This window comes from Haliotis asinina, chromosome 7 (assembly GCF_037392515.1).
Source record: "Haliotis asinina isolate JCU_RB_2024 chromosome 7, JCU_Hal_asi_v2, whole genome shotgun sequence".
Taxonomy (NCBI): domain Eukaryota; kingdom Metazoa; phylum Mollusca; class Gastropoda; order Lepetellida; family Haliotidae; genus Haliotis; species Haliotis asinina.
This window is the reverse complement of record NC_090286.1, coordinates 52,199,801-52,212,876: the sequence shown is the minus strand read 5'-3', so window position 1 is coordinate 52,212,876 and position 13,076 is coordinate 52,199,801. Positions and strand designations below refer to the sequence as shown.

Sequence of the window (13,076 nt, the reverse complement as noted above, 5' to 3'; positions counted from 1 at the left end):
CCGGTGGAGAACCCGGGCACTCTCCTGATCTGCGCCAAGAGATCAGGAGGTACCAAACCAAGGGCACCGAGAACAATGGGGAGTCTGACGACAGTGTACTTGGGATGCAAGCGAGACATTTCGAAGGCGAGGTCCGCATATTTATCATGCTTTTCCTGAATCTTGCCAATCACATTGCTGTCAAAAGGGACAGAAAATTCAATGATATAAATAATTTCATTGGCTTTATCAAAAAGGACAAGATCAGGTTTGTTGGCTGGAATTCGTCTCAGGCTGTATATTGGCCTATTCCAGAGAAGTTTAAAAGCATCATTTTCCAGGACGCCCTGGACATGTTCAGGGTCGTACCATGGATGGACCTCGGGGTCAAAGCCACAGGCATGGCGGAGACGATAGTAAAAGCAGTGAGCCATGCCATCATGTCTTTTAAGATATGCTGTTTGTGCCAAGGAAGGGCATCCACTGACAAGGTGTTGGACAGTCTCTGTAAATTATTATTATTATTATATGCATGTCTCAAGTCAAGAGCATCACAGTGCATTTACATTGCAATGTCTCAACTTGATACTCTGTTCAAAACATCTGCGTATTCAAGGTGTATATCACTGTAAAATGTATTTAACTTCAATATATAAGGACAGGAGGCGTGAGATGCAATAACACCTTTTGGCCTTGCTCCATGATATACACATGTCACACACTATATCCTGCATGGCAGTCAGGCTGTCTGTTGGTGTTAGTTTGTACGTTGCACAGTGTCAAATACTGGGATATGTCAACCCGTCATGTGTGTTTCTTACTAGAATACAAAGGATTTGCTCGGTCAAGTGTGTTACTTTTCCGTTTTTATGATGTGAAAAGGGAGAAAACAGGTTTTAAGGCATTGTGAGTTTGTAACACACTCCGAATAAAGAAGAATGTTTAACCCCCCAAAATGGGTTGAGGTTTATGTGTTCGCAAATCATACAGCAATACAGCTATCAATATTGATCAAGCGGTGACTCGCGGGATGAATCACTCGTGTATGATGTTTGTCATGACTTCGGGAAAGAAATTATGCGATGAATACTTTATTTCCTGATATGTATGCCAACACGTTGAAGCGAATTATTCCGTTGGTTATTATTTAAATTCCACATAAACTAACCATTTTACTAACATGTAATAAGTAGATACTATCGTATCTATAACAAGTGAGGAACACGTTATGTTTTCCTTTTTATAAAATTATTCAAGTTAGTAGGATCCCGATATCGTGTATATTGCTTTATTACTTGCCCCTTGAAGATACTGCAGTGTAAACCAGACGTTACTATGTTCTGTAATCTGATTGGTTGAAAAACATGATCAAATGGTATTAGATTCCTGGAAACTGAAAGACTATTCACTGCGTATTGACACGTAAACAATTGTTTTCTTGTGTCATCAACAGTGCTGACGTCATTCAAATCATATTGTGACGTAAAGTAAGAATGACGTCACAAAAGAGCAACTCCAGATGCTACCATGGGAACCAGCTCAAACGGCCAGCTGAGGACACTTCACTCCTGAACCCATACTCGATGTAAACGAGTGCAGACAGTAAAACCCTTTGGTTTACTTTTGTGTTTACAATGTCGATAAACATCATGCGTTGGCCAATTTCCGGGTGTTATTGAGTATTTGAAGCACGGGAATATTTCATTTGAAACCTCCGGCTGACGCCGTCGGTTCCAAATGCATTCCCATGCTTCAAATACTCAATGACACCCGGAAAATGGCCAACACATGATGCTTATCTCCTAAGTGTAATATTTTTACGGCAATATTGCACTAGTGTAATACCGCTTGACGTAAGACGTCAAAATGGTTCATAGTTGTGACGTCACAATGCTAATGCAGATGTAGCAATTTTAATAGCCCTTGTTTGACTCGCGGAAAGCTGAGAGTGATCACACTGTAGGGAATTTCGCTTCAGTTTCTGTCAATTTATGTTGGCGAGTAATAAACAGATTACTAAACTCGCTTCCGTGAAATATCCTTTTTATTAAACTCTTTTATTAAAGATTTAGTATCAAACGAGCGAAAGCGAAATCATTAACTCGTTTAATAAAAATGGTATTACACGGAAGGTCGTTTGGTATCCTCTATTAGTTTTCAAAGAAAGCTATCATCAAAGAAAACTGATGAGTCAAACATGAAAACGAACACGAAGGTGTTTGTCAAGTGGGAGGCGTAAATTTCGAAATATTGAACAGTTCGCTTCCATTGGATCCACATCTTCTTTAAACTAGATTCGTGACTCGAAATTCCTTGCAAATAATACGCTGCATTATTTTTTAGGAAATGGAGAGTTTACGCGGACATTCACAGTGGGTGTTTGCATCATGATAATAAAACGCTCCACTATACCGCTCGGTTGATAGAAGTGTCTTTCGACTGTCAGTCACCGGTGAGGTATTTTCCTCAACAGAGGACATTTTGTGAGCAATTTTATAGTGAATCCTGCATCATGGGGATATGTCTAAATACGAAAAGGAGAATAAGTCCGCAAGAGTGTTAGCACCAGACAGCTAACAAACGAAATTTAATGCCTGAATGCCAGGCGGCTTTTAGAAAAGATTATTCAGCTACTTTACACTATATGCGATAATACAAAAGTGTCTGGCGAGTAATAAACATAAACTTTATGTTGCATTTGTTGATTTTAAGAAAGCTTTTGACTCTGTGGAAATTACGGCACTGCTTACGAAAGTCTGGTTTGCAAGGGAAGATGTAATTTCTGTTTTAAAATCTATCTATTTGAATATTAAATCATGTGTTCGTTGCGTTGATGATGACACCGATTTTTTCGTCTGTCCCATGGGAGTTCGACAAGGGTGTATTTTAAGCCCTATATACAGTATTGTTTTCTTTCTTCATACGCGAACTGTATTATGATATTTCTAATTCAGGTAAAGATGGGATGCAATTGGTCCAAGATATGACTGAAATCTTTATCCTCCTTTTTGCCGATGATGTAATTTTAGTGTCAGATACTATATACAACACCAACTGAATAAGAGGGTAAGATTCTTTATGGATAACAACTTCTTTATTACATATGATGCGACGTTTCGGTATGGATCCTTATACCGTTGTCAAGAGTTGTCACTCTCACTCACCAGCTTCTAATCATGCTAATCATGCCAATCAAACAAACCAACTGAATATCTTGGAACGTTATACAAATGAATGGAAATTATTTGTTAAGTTTAACAAAACAAACATAGTTATCTTTAGAAGCGGTGGGCCTGTCGCCTGTAACGAAAAATGTTTTTTGAATGGCAAAAATGTGTCTATTATCAATCAATATAACTATCTTGGACTTGTGTTATCCCATACCATGAACTTTACAAAAGGTGTTATAGATCTAAAATCTCGTGCTAAGAAGGCCCTTATTAATGTTATGTCAGTTTCGCAGAACTTTGGAATTTTAACCCCCAAAATATTTATCAAATTGTTCAATGCACCAATCAAAATGGAAAGCTAACTCCAGAATGTATTCATAACTTGCATTTATTCATGAATCGTCAGGCACATACGGATACGTCGGTGATAATGGGTTCGTTGAAACTCATCACTTTGGAACATGAGGAGCCGATTAGACTCTTCGTTTGTGTTGAGTTTACAAGCTGAAATCCTTTCCTCTTTTGATCCATCGTCGCCTTCAGTCTGTGAAACAGAGTATGACGACATTTCATTATATCGTGACAATTTGCATTAGCTCTATCGTAAACTGAAAGTTCTTACTTAGGACGATACCATCTAGATATCATCTAGGACTGCCTCTGTACACATATGACCGCTCTATTCATTCAGTGGACAACGCGTACATTTAAGATATGTTTTGAGATCCAGTGCAGTTGTCACACTAGTGGTGACTATGGTAACCAGCAATAAAATACGTCATTGTCTTCTATTCGGATATGAATGTTGTTTTTCGCCTGCCGACAACATAACAGTTACATCATGAACGCAATCAAATGAAATCCTTAAGAACAAACGGCAGAAAATGGTTTAAAAGAGGCGACTAATGGGTTTGATGAATGCATATCAATGTATCTCAGTTGCATGATGTCAGTCACTGGATTATCCTAACACACGTTTTATGTGCAGTTTTTGACATTCCATACTCTAGAATCCCCAGCAGAGGTCTTGAGGCATTAATCCAGCAATTGTGTGACATGAGGCAGGCAGGTGGATTGTTTATGCATATCTCGGCATCACTGTTGAACATATACGTACCTGAGGAAGGTGAAACTGACAATAACGAAGGTAATTACTGCAGACAATATAGCAATTGCTGCTGGAAAATATGCGGATATTGTCCATCTGTCACTGAAGGCTGTTGTCGGCGTGGCAAAGTGTTGGTGTGCATCTGAAACAGGAACTATATAGTTCTCACACATTTCATTTGTTCAAATTAAACATATAGATACATGTGATATGAACTCTTAAGTTTTAGTTTTATATTGTACGCCACAATGAACAACGGATTTGGACTAAAAGTGTTTCACATCGTTAAAAATAGTATATAGTACATAGTTGACTTCAACATCAGAACCTGTGAAGATCCGGTTTAGAATTGATCTTCAGTAACCCATGTTTGTCGTAAGAGGTGACTAATGGGACTGGGTGGTCAGGCTCGTTAACATGGTTGACACATGTCATGGGTTTCAAGTTGCGTATTTGGATGCTCATGCTGTTGATCACTGGATTGTCTAGTACAGACATGATTATTTACAGACCTCCGCCATATAGCTTGAATATTGCTGAGTGCGGCGCAAAACTAAACGCACTCACCCACTCTTGTCAGTGCCTTACCTCGACTGCTGTGTGACTTGTTGCTGGTGTGAACAGTGCGTGTGTTGTTAACGTGTGTCTGACGTAATGCTACAGGCATGTCGTTTTGCTGCAGACTTAGGTCAATATTAACAGAGGAACTGTTCAAGCACACTCCAGTGTTTTTGTCACACTTGGAACATGGAAACGGACATCGTTCTAAGCATCCAGCTCCATAGAAACCATCCCTGCATTGTCCTACACAATCTCCTGTATATCTGTCACACTCAAGACACGGATACTTGCATCTTGTGCTACATGTTAACCCCCTCCACCCCAACACACACCCATCCGTACAGTTGATGGCTCGACCATTGGCCAGTAGGGCACACAGTCCTTTCAAGCAGTGTCCCCTACAGCTCCGTCTACAGTCAGGCCCATAGAAGCCGCTGATACAGTCAGTACATTCCTCGGGACATTGATTTTCGGGACAGTAGTTCTCACAGCCAGCCTTCAAGACTCGGCGAGCTTCAGACACGCACTTGGTGTCACCTTCAACATACGACAGTACACTATTGCTGTGCTAATCACGTTTGACGTTGCACTACATACATACGGTTCGGTGTTAATGCAAACAATATATTTTACTGGACGAATCTAACACAAGTACATATACAGAAACAATACAGTACTGTGAACATATACGAAACAGCAAGAGAAACGCAACTTTCCAAAAACAATGAAATTTCACAAACGTTTAAACCTTCATTTCTATGGGTTCTATTTAAAAACGTGACAAAACAAACCAACGTTGCCGTTCTTTTGCTGTCCAGTATATATTTCTAATATGGCGCAAGTCTGTTTTAAATATCTTTCTTGTACTTGCCCTATATTTACTGAGATAGCAATAAATAACATACAAGCAAAAACATACTTCCGTTCACGTGTAACGTTTGCAAAAAAAAGTAAATATTTCCGTGATATATTGCATGTCATGGAATTTGTTATAAAAATATAGTACACAGCCATTAATATGAAGTAAAATATTTATGTAAAAATATATTGGGCTATTTGTTTCTGTTTTTATATACAGAGTCCAGGGTTTTTACAGTTCGAATGAACAGCTGATATATATTTATTGCTTATCACTTGATGACGTATAAATTAATTTAAAGTTATACACTTTGGACGATTTTACTGACTGACCATATCGCTTCGTGGTATAAACAAGTATTATACGTTCAAGTGGTGACCAAAAATATTGCTCCTAACAAAATTTAATATCACAGGGAGTTTGTCGGATCCACGACTCTACCCACTCAACTCAGTATCCAGTGTATAATTCGAGTTGTCTTATAAACAAAGTGATCTTACCGTATTGGCTGAGCAGAATTACATTCACCAGAGTGATAATAATCAGACTTGCCACCGGGTTGTGTCTGTTATAGTCCATCTTGTCTGGAACAGAAAAAAACAAACAACATACTCCTTTGTGAATCAGATCTAAATTACTAATATATAAACTTTGCTGAAAAAGGGAGAGTGTTGAACATTGGGCTAAAAGTTGGTGTGAGGCATGCGCAGGTTCTTTTGTTGCTGGGTTCTTGACGGGCATTGTAAGAGGTCATTTAAAAAACAATACATATGTCACTTAAGATACATTGGTACAAATAATAATTCATTTAAAACAAACATCATTTCAGAGTTATGATACCTAACACTTTCGTGAATGTATTTTAGAATAGTATTCAAAAGAGGAGTATGGGTATCTGGTTTTAGCATTATTCCAGCTACATCACGGCTAGGTATAGCAGAAAAAAGCATTACTACTAGAACGAGGCTCTAACTTCAGCGTGACCAATGTTTTAACCACCAGCTTTGTATTGATTTTATTACATAATTAATGGCAGTTTACAATATTACAGTGACATTAGTTACAGAATGGAGTGCCCTGAAGTCGACATTTATAATTACGTTTAGTAAGTCACTTGTTGTGGACCCACTGATGGACTTCCGTATTTGAAGAGACAGTTATCCCATACCAGCCCGGGATACTTGCCTCAAACATACTTCACCGGATGTGTATTTCGTGTGCATGTTCCCCTCCTTCCCAAATTGAAGATTCACAAACCACCATAACAAACGCCAGTATCATCACTGAGCGGTGCAGCTGTGATCGTTGGCTGTGGTATAGGAGGCGGGGTAGCGCATGTGCATGACTACACAGGTAGCTTGTTTCCCCGGGAGAGCTAGATTTCTTGGAAAGCTATCATGACCTACTTCGCAAACACGCATAGCTGTGGTGTGAACAAATGTCCCAAATATAAGTCTGGTCGGATGAATGTCATGTCCCTGATCCTGTGTGATAATAGGTACGTTCATTTTCTAAAGCGATGTGTGTGCGTGTGTGTGTGTGTATGAGCGCGTGCATTCGAGTGTTTATCTGTCTGTGGTTAAGTAACTCTACAGATTAATCAGCATTCGTTGTGGTATATATAGAACATTATGTAATGACTGACAGAACGTCTCCGGACACTTCCTAACCCTGGTCATGTTCACATACCTCACTCTACAATTACACCTACTACATAACACAGGTTTAACTTTAAGCACAGTACATGGTAGTATAGCAGTATGAAATGTATATACATATACTGTATGGGAACTCGTTAGGAAAATGCCATTTGTGTCTAAGGATCATAGGGTGAACATTAGGATCTCTCTTCCCAGTACAGCTGGGAAGACGACTCAAAGCCCCAACTGCGCAATACTCAAGTAAATGTGTACCGCCTGTGTGGAGCCCTCCGTTCAGCTCACTTACCTTTTGGGTGAGTAGTGACATAGACGTTTGGTATATATGTCTGATAGAGTATTCAGCGTCGTCACCTGGTGTTTTCAACGGTGGAAAGCACACGACCTACTCTGTCCGCCATCAGAGGCGGAACCTTTTCGTATCTACAGTTCATCCTGACCTAGTGTTTCTACTTTCAGATTGGGCATTTTGCCCTGAATGAGTATGTACTACACAGTGGATGGGAGGTTGTAATGCATGAATCGTCGCAGGTCGTATCAATCGTGCTACCTTGGTGTAGATATAGGTGAGTAAGTTGGCAACAAATTGACGAGTAATGTGTATCACAATCATTGGAAAGGTTAGTTGGTAACTGTTTGTAATTTACCAGGTAGGCTACATATGAGAAAGGCGGGTGGATAACATTGGCATTACCTCTTTTAAGATTGTGCAATATATCTAGATGGACAATTTGAACGAACGCCTTACATGATATGGATGTACAATGTATTTTTGCATTTTTACGTTTCGACACAAGCACTCCTCCCACATATCTCACAATATGTTACATAATGATGCAACGTTACATAAAAATATGTATTTTTATCATCATTTTGAATCAGTGAGTTTAGTTTTACGCCGCACTCAGCAATATTCCAGCTATATGGCGGGGGTCTTTAAATAATCGAGTCTGGCCCAGACAATCCAGTGACCAACAACATGAGCATCGGCTCGAGCAACTGGGAACCGATGACATGTGTCAACCAAGTCAGCGAGGTTGACCACCCGATCCCGTTAGTCGCCTCTTACGACAAGCATAGTCGCCTTTTGGAGCAAGCATGGGTTGCTGAAGGCATTTTCACTTTGAACTACACAGAAACAGCTTATACTATTGTACATTTGTAGGGTAAAAATGAATAACTCTTGAACAGTTTTAGTTCAGGTTGATACTTGTAAATACCACTCCTAACAGCACTATAACCGTTTTAGTTCAATGTAATAGTGGCACCAACAGTACCAGTAATGTTTGATCTCTCGTAAATCTATATTTTCTGAGTAGTGTGAGTATTAAGGCGATTGAGTAGTGAGGTGAGTAGTAATTGTAATTAGAAAAGGAAATAGAAGCATCGGAGCTTTGGTGATATCCTGTGAATGTTTAATCTCTTAAAATATAGTTTGTTATTTGGGGTTGGGATAGAGCACTCTGTGACCTCATACACTCCTACCAGCATGTCCTAGAGCTTAAGAGAGTCTTGAAATCAAACGTAGGCTGCAACATATTTACACGAATTAATTCCAAATCGTTTTGAAATGTTTGTCAAACAACAAAGAAGAAATACAGATATATTCAGTACCAACAGCATGTAAAGTATTCAGGAAACAACAAGCAAGAATTTTATATGTATGATTTAGTATATTCAAAATTCACATGTTGTGCATTTGAGAAATAACAAGGAAGAATTGTGGATACGTGACGTGTGATTTTCAGTATACGCATGAGTGGGGTACTTGGTAAAAAACGAAGAGGGAATACAGTGTCTGAGACACGACCAAGGTGAAATGTAGTACTGTAAATTGTAACATTCAGTTTGCACAGGGTCTAAGTTTAGAATATCTTCAGAAAGATATTCCGGTTGGTGAAAATGTAAAGCAGTAGTGAAAACTATAATTACAAAAATGCAAATCAGTGTTCACGCAGTATGGCCACTGGAAGGGAAATATTGTCTTGCCTACTGTCACAATCCGACATTCACAAATTCTACCTATATATGGGGGTTTGCTTTGCCTGTATCCGTATAGTAGTACTTCAGTCATGTAACGAAGACATGTAAACAAACAAGTCTATGAAAAGATAAGATGAAGAAACGAATATGATTTTTGAAATTCATTATACAGATTTTGTGATGTGTTTGTAAATGAAAAAGAACGAAATATTGCAAATCATTTTCGTAATATTCAGTCTACGTAGGCTGTGAGGTATATGATAAGTAATAAGAAGCAAACATAAAAGTAAGAATTGTAATATTCAGCATACACAGGGTGTGAGGCATCCGAGAAACAACAAAAAGGAAACATGGAAGTATGATCTGTGATACCCAGTTTAAACAGGGTGTGAGGCATCCGAGAAACAGCGAAAAAGAAACATAGAAGTATGATCTGTGATACCCAGTTTAAACAGGGTGTAAGGCATTTGAGAGAGAGATCGAATATAGTACTGTAACTTATAATAGATAGTCTACACAGGGTATGAGACATTTGAGATACAAAACAGATGGAACAACAATGTAACTTGTAATAGTCAGTCTACAGAGATTGTGAGACATTTGAGAAACAACACAGGGAAAATATAGCAATGTGACAATATTCAGTCGTCAGTGTATGTGAGACATTTTAGGTTCCAACATAGAGTATAGCACTGTGACTTTTAAGTTTTATTTGTTTTAGTAAAGACAGGGTGTGAGGCACTTCAGAAAAAACACAGTCGGAATATAGCAATGTGACTGTTTGTATTCAGTCTACACAGGATGTGAGACATTCGGTACACAATGAGAATTATTTTAATTATTAGTAATGTGACTTGCAATATTCAGTCTCCACTGGGTGTGAGACATTTGAGATACAACTCAGTGAATATAGTAAAGTGACTGTAAGTATTCACTCTACACAGGATGTGAGACTACACAGAGTTCTTGAGAAACAGCAGGAGAGTATAACTATGTGAACTGTAATATTCAGATTAAATATAGATAATCTATTATGTTTACCCATGTGACTACTTGTTCTGATCAGGGTAACCCATGAAGGAAAAGAGACACACATACGGCCAAACAAGCTGTCACGTGAGGGCCACTCCTTCCCCGTTACGCTGTCAGAGAGGCGAGATATAGGGTAGAGGATTCGAGAGTGAAGTGATCTACAGTTTGCGAGCGAGGATACTTGATGTTCTTTCTTGGCTCTAGCACGCAAAGTAAGAAAATCCTACCATACAGTGCAGATAACGTTTGACAATGTATTATGGAAAAGGGAAGCGGAATCTCATTTTGATTCCGGTCGTTGTGCCTCGTTATGCCATGTACTGGTGACGTATGTTATTTTTCAACCTGACCGTCATAGACATGGCCATGGTCATTCTAGATCTATATATCGAGACAGATGTATGTGCGATATTTAAGGATTTGTGGATTTATCGAAGGATGGCTGTCACAAATTGTATAAAATCGCTTTGCGTAAATCCCGCGTACGAATACATCCGTTATGAATACCGCTGCATTGTGTTGCAAGTTATTGCTAACTGTTGCAGTAAGCGAGGCCTAGGTGACATCAGCGAGATTGTTACTTAGGGTATGTGATGTGTGTAAAATTTATCATGGCCAGATTTGTATTCTATTCTTCTGTGAGCGGATGTTTCATGAAATAAATATTATTTGTGATGTTAAAGTTAGTGTCTATATCGATAGTGTCTAAATTCAAGCCTACTGCTCTACAATGTTTTTCTCTTCTATATAAGAATAGGGATGCAAAAGTAGAAATAGGTTCCATGTTCACACTGACCCTGTCGATGCCAAAGATGACAAATTGTGAAAATATATATATATAGTCTTACACAGATATTAATGGCAAGTTTATTTTACGTTTATGCCCAGCATACACAATTAAAGCGCAGCATGCAATTCCAGGGCATGGAAAACGTCTCACCTCATTTCATTGACACAGATATTTGCTTAGGTACTAGTATATTTTACATCGTTTGAAGACAGAGTTGTTTTATACATATATGGATTATAATATATTCAGATACAAGTGTCTCATGTTCTCATTGGAGTAAATAATGTTCACCATCTATCCCTAATGCACTTTGGTAACACTTAACTGCCCCCATTGTTCAATTCCAACCTTAGCCACGTTTATAGTCATGATGACATATTAAGCGTTCTTATATCTGTTAGAGAAAGTGGATACTGCTCATAGTGCCCATATCTCAATTTAACACCAATTTAACTGCCATACAATATATTGAGCATTTTATTGTCAAAACCTCTAAACTCGAAATTGCAAAATATACCAGGGGGTGCACGATTTGGCTGTTTCCTTATCTATAATATTTGTTCAATCGAGAAACGATTCACCTAGAAAAACAATGTCATCCTGTCAGACTCCAAATCATCACTTCAAGCCCTGTCCTCTTATACTCCATCAGAGTATTATCATCAAACCTAGGCAATTACTGGAAAAGAAACGAAATAGAAGATGAAATAGCCAAAACTGCATCAATGAATGGTCCAGTTAACAAGCACATACCCAGGGTTTCCTCCTTAAAAAACAACAGAAATAATGCACGGACAACTATTGTGAAAACGCTGACGGAAAGGAAAAAGAGGATTTTTATAAAAAATGAACTCACAATGAGTTACAGGAACGCCGCCGGCATAAAACACTAAACGTACTATAGTTCTCGCATTCCATTTGTTGTTGTTGTTGTTGTTGTTGTTGTTGTTGTTGTTGTTGTTGTCCTTGCCAAGTCGTTGTCAAAAAGTGTAGGGGTCAAAACGCACCCCTGTCTGACACCAGAGTTGATGTCAATCTATTAGCAGAGATGTCATTAATACATATACGAAACCTTGCATCCATTGTGTACTGTTGCTTACACTCGATCGATTGATGGTGTGTGTATATAAATGCTATATATTTATTTGTGAAAGCATAATTGCTTGTAGTGGATTTTTCAGTACATCTTTTCATTGCCAAAATGACCTATAGGAGGTAGCTATGAACGGCATGAAGTTATATATTAATTCGTTATGAATTTTTCAAATTACTTAATAGTATTGATAGTCAAAATGATGGCATTAGTGCTTAACATCAGTGCTTTAATCTTCCATGTAACTGATAACATGCCTTGGTACGTCCGTACCATGACCATATGACCATTCACCTGCTGTACACATGTAGCATGTTGATACACACTGATATAGTTCAGGATTTTACAAACAGGGGAGAGAGAGAGAGAGTCAGGCTGTTGGTTTGAGATCCTTTGTTCGTGACTGATGTTCCCCAAGATATTTGACGTTTGCATGGAGCTGCCAGACAACTATAATGTTTTGGGTTATAAAAATTAAATAGAAATTTAAAATAAGTGTGAACATTTACCTTGAACATTTCTGGCGATGCGTTTAAACGTTACATTCTGATCATCAAAACACTTCCCTGCTTAGTCTTTTAGTCTGTCTACTTGAGTCTTTGTTCTCTTGCCGCGTGGCGGGGTTCTCATGCGTGTCTCTTGTTACCAGATATTGCAAAAGGGAATGCAGCTGACTCACTGCTGTAGGGAGTTGGCAATAAGGGGTTGTAATAAGGGGTGCAGTGGATGGGTGGTGTTTTCTTTTTAAGAAGGGCTAGTGATAGTGGTTGGATGAAATGAAGGGTTGAATGTGTGTACCTGTGAGAATCTGATGTCATTAATGTACCCTTCATTAAGAAATAT

The 13,076-nt window shown here is 38.6% G+C and overlaps 2 protein-coding genes across 6 annotated transcripts in view; one reads left to right on the top strand and one right to left on the bottom strand.

The window, feature by feature from the left end:
- Positions 1 to 3,519: 3,519 nt before the first annotated feature.
- LOC137290263 (multiple epidermal growth factor-like domains protein 10) lies at positions 3,520 to 12,812 on the bottom strand. 5 transcript variants are annotated; one of them, XM_067821051.1, is made up of 5 exons: positions 12,743 to 12,812; positions 6,178 to 6,261; positions 4,846 to 5,355; positions 4,267 to 4,399; positions 3,520 to 3,693 (listed from the first exon to the last, which is right to left on the bottom strand). In XM_067821051.1, exons 2-5 carry the CDS (start codon positions 6,254 to 6,256, stop codon positions 3,552 to 3,554), a joined length of 864 nt encoding a protein of 287 aa, XP_067677152.1. In that variant the 5' UTR covers positions 6,257 to 6,261; positions 12,743 to 12,812; the 3' UTR covers positions 3,520 to 3,551. The 5 variants fall into 5 exon arrangements, with proteins under 5 accessions (XP_067677152.1, XP_067677147.1, XP_067677148.1 ...); XM_067821046.1 differs by lacking the exon at positions 12,743 to 12,812 and adding an exon at positions 7,625 to 7,815; XM_067821047.1 differs by lacking the exon at positions 12,743 to 12,812 and adding an exon at positions 6,863 to 7,054.
- Positions 7,541 to 13,076, top strand: part of LOC137290244 (uncharacterized) — an 84,504-nt gene continuing 78,968 nt past the window's right edge. Inside the window, exons 1-2 of the mRNA XM_067821007.1 lie at positions 7,541 to 7,631; positions 7,795 to 7,901. The gene's annotated coding sequence lies outside the window, so the exon portion shown is untranslated. The remainder of the gene's footprint in view (positions 7,632 to 7,794; positions 7,902 to 13,076) is intronic.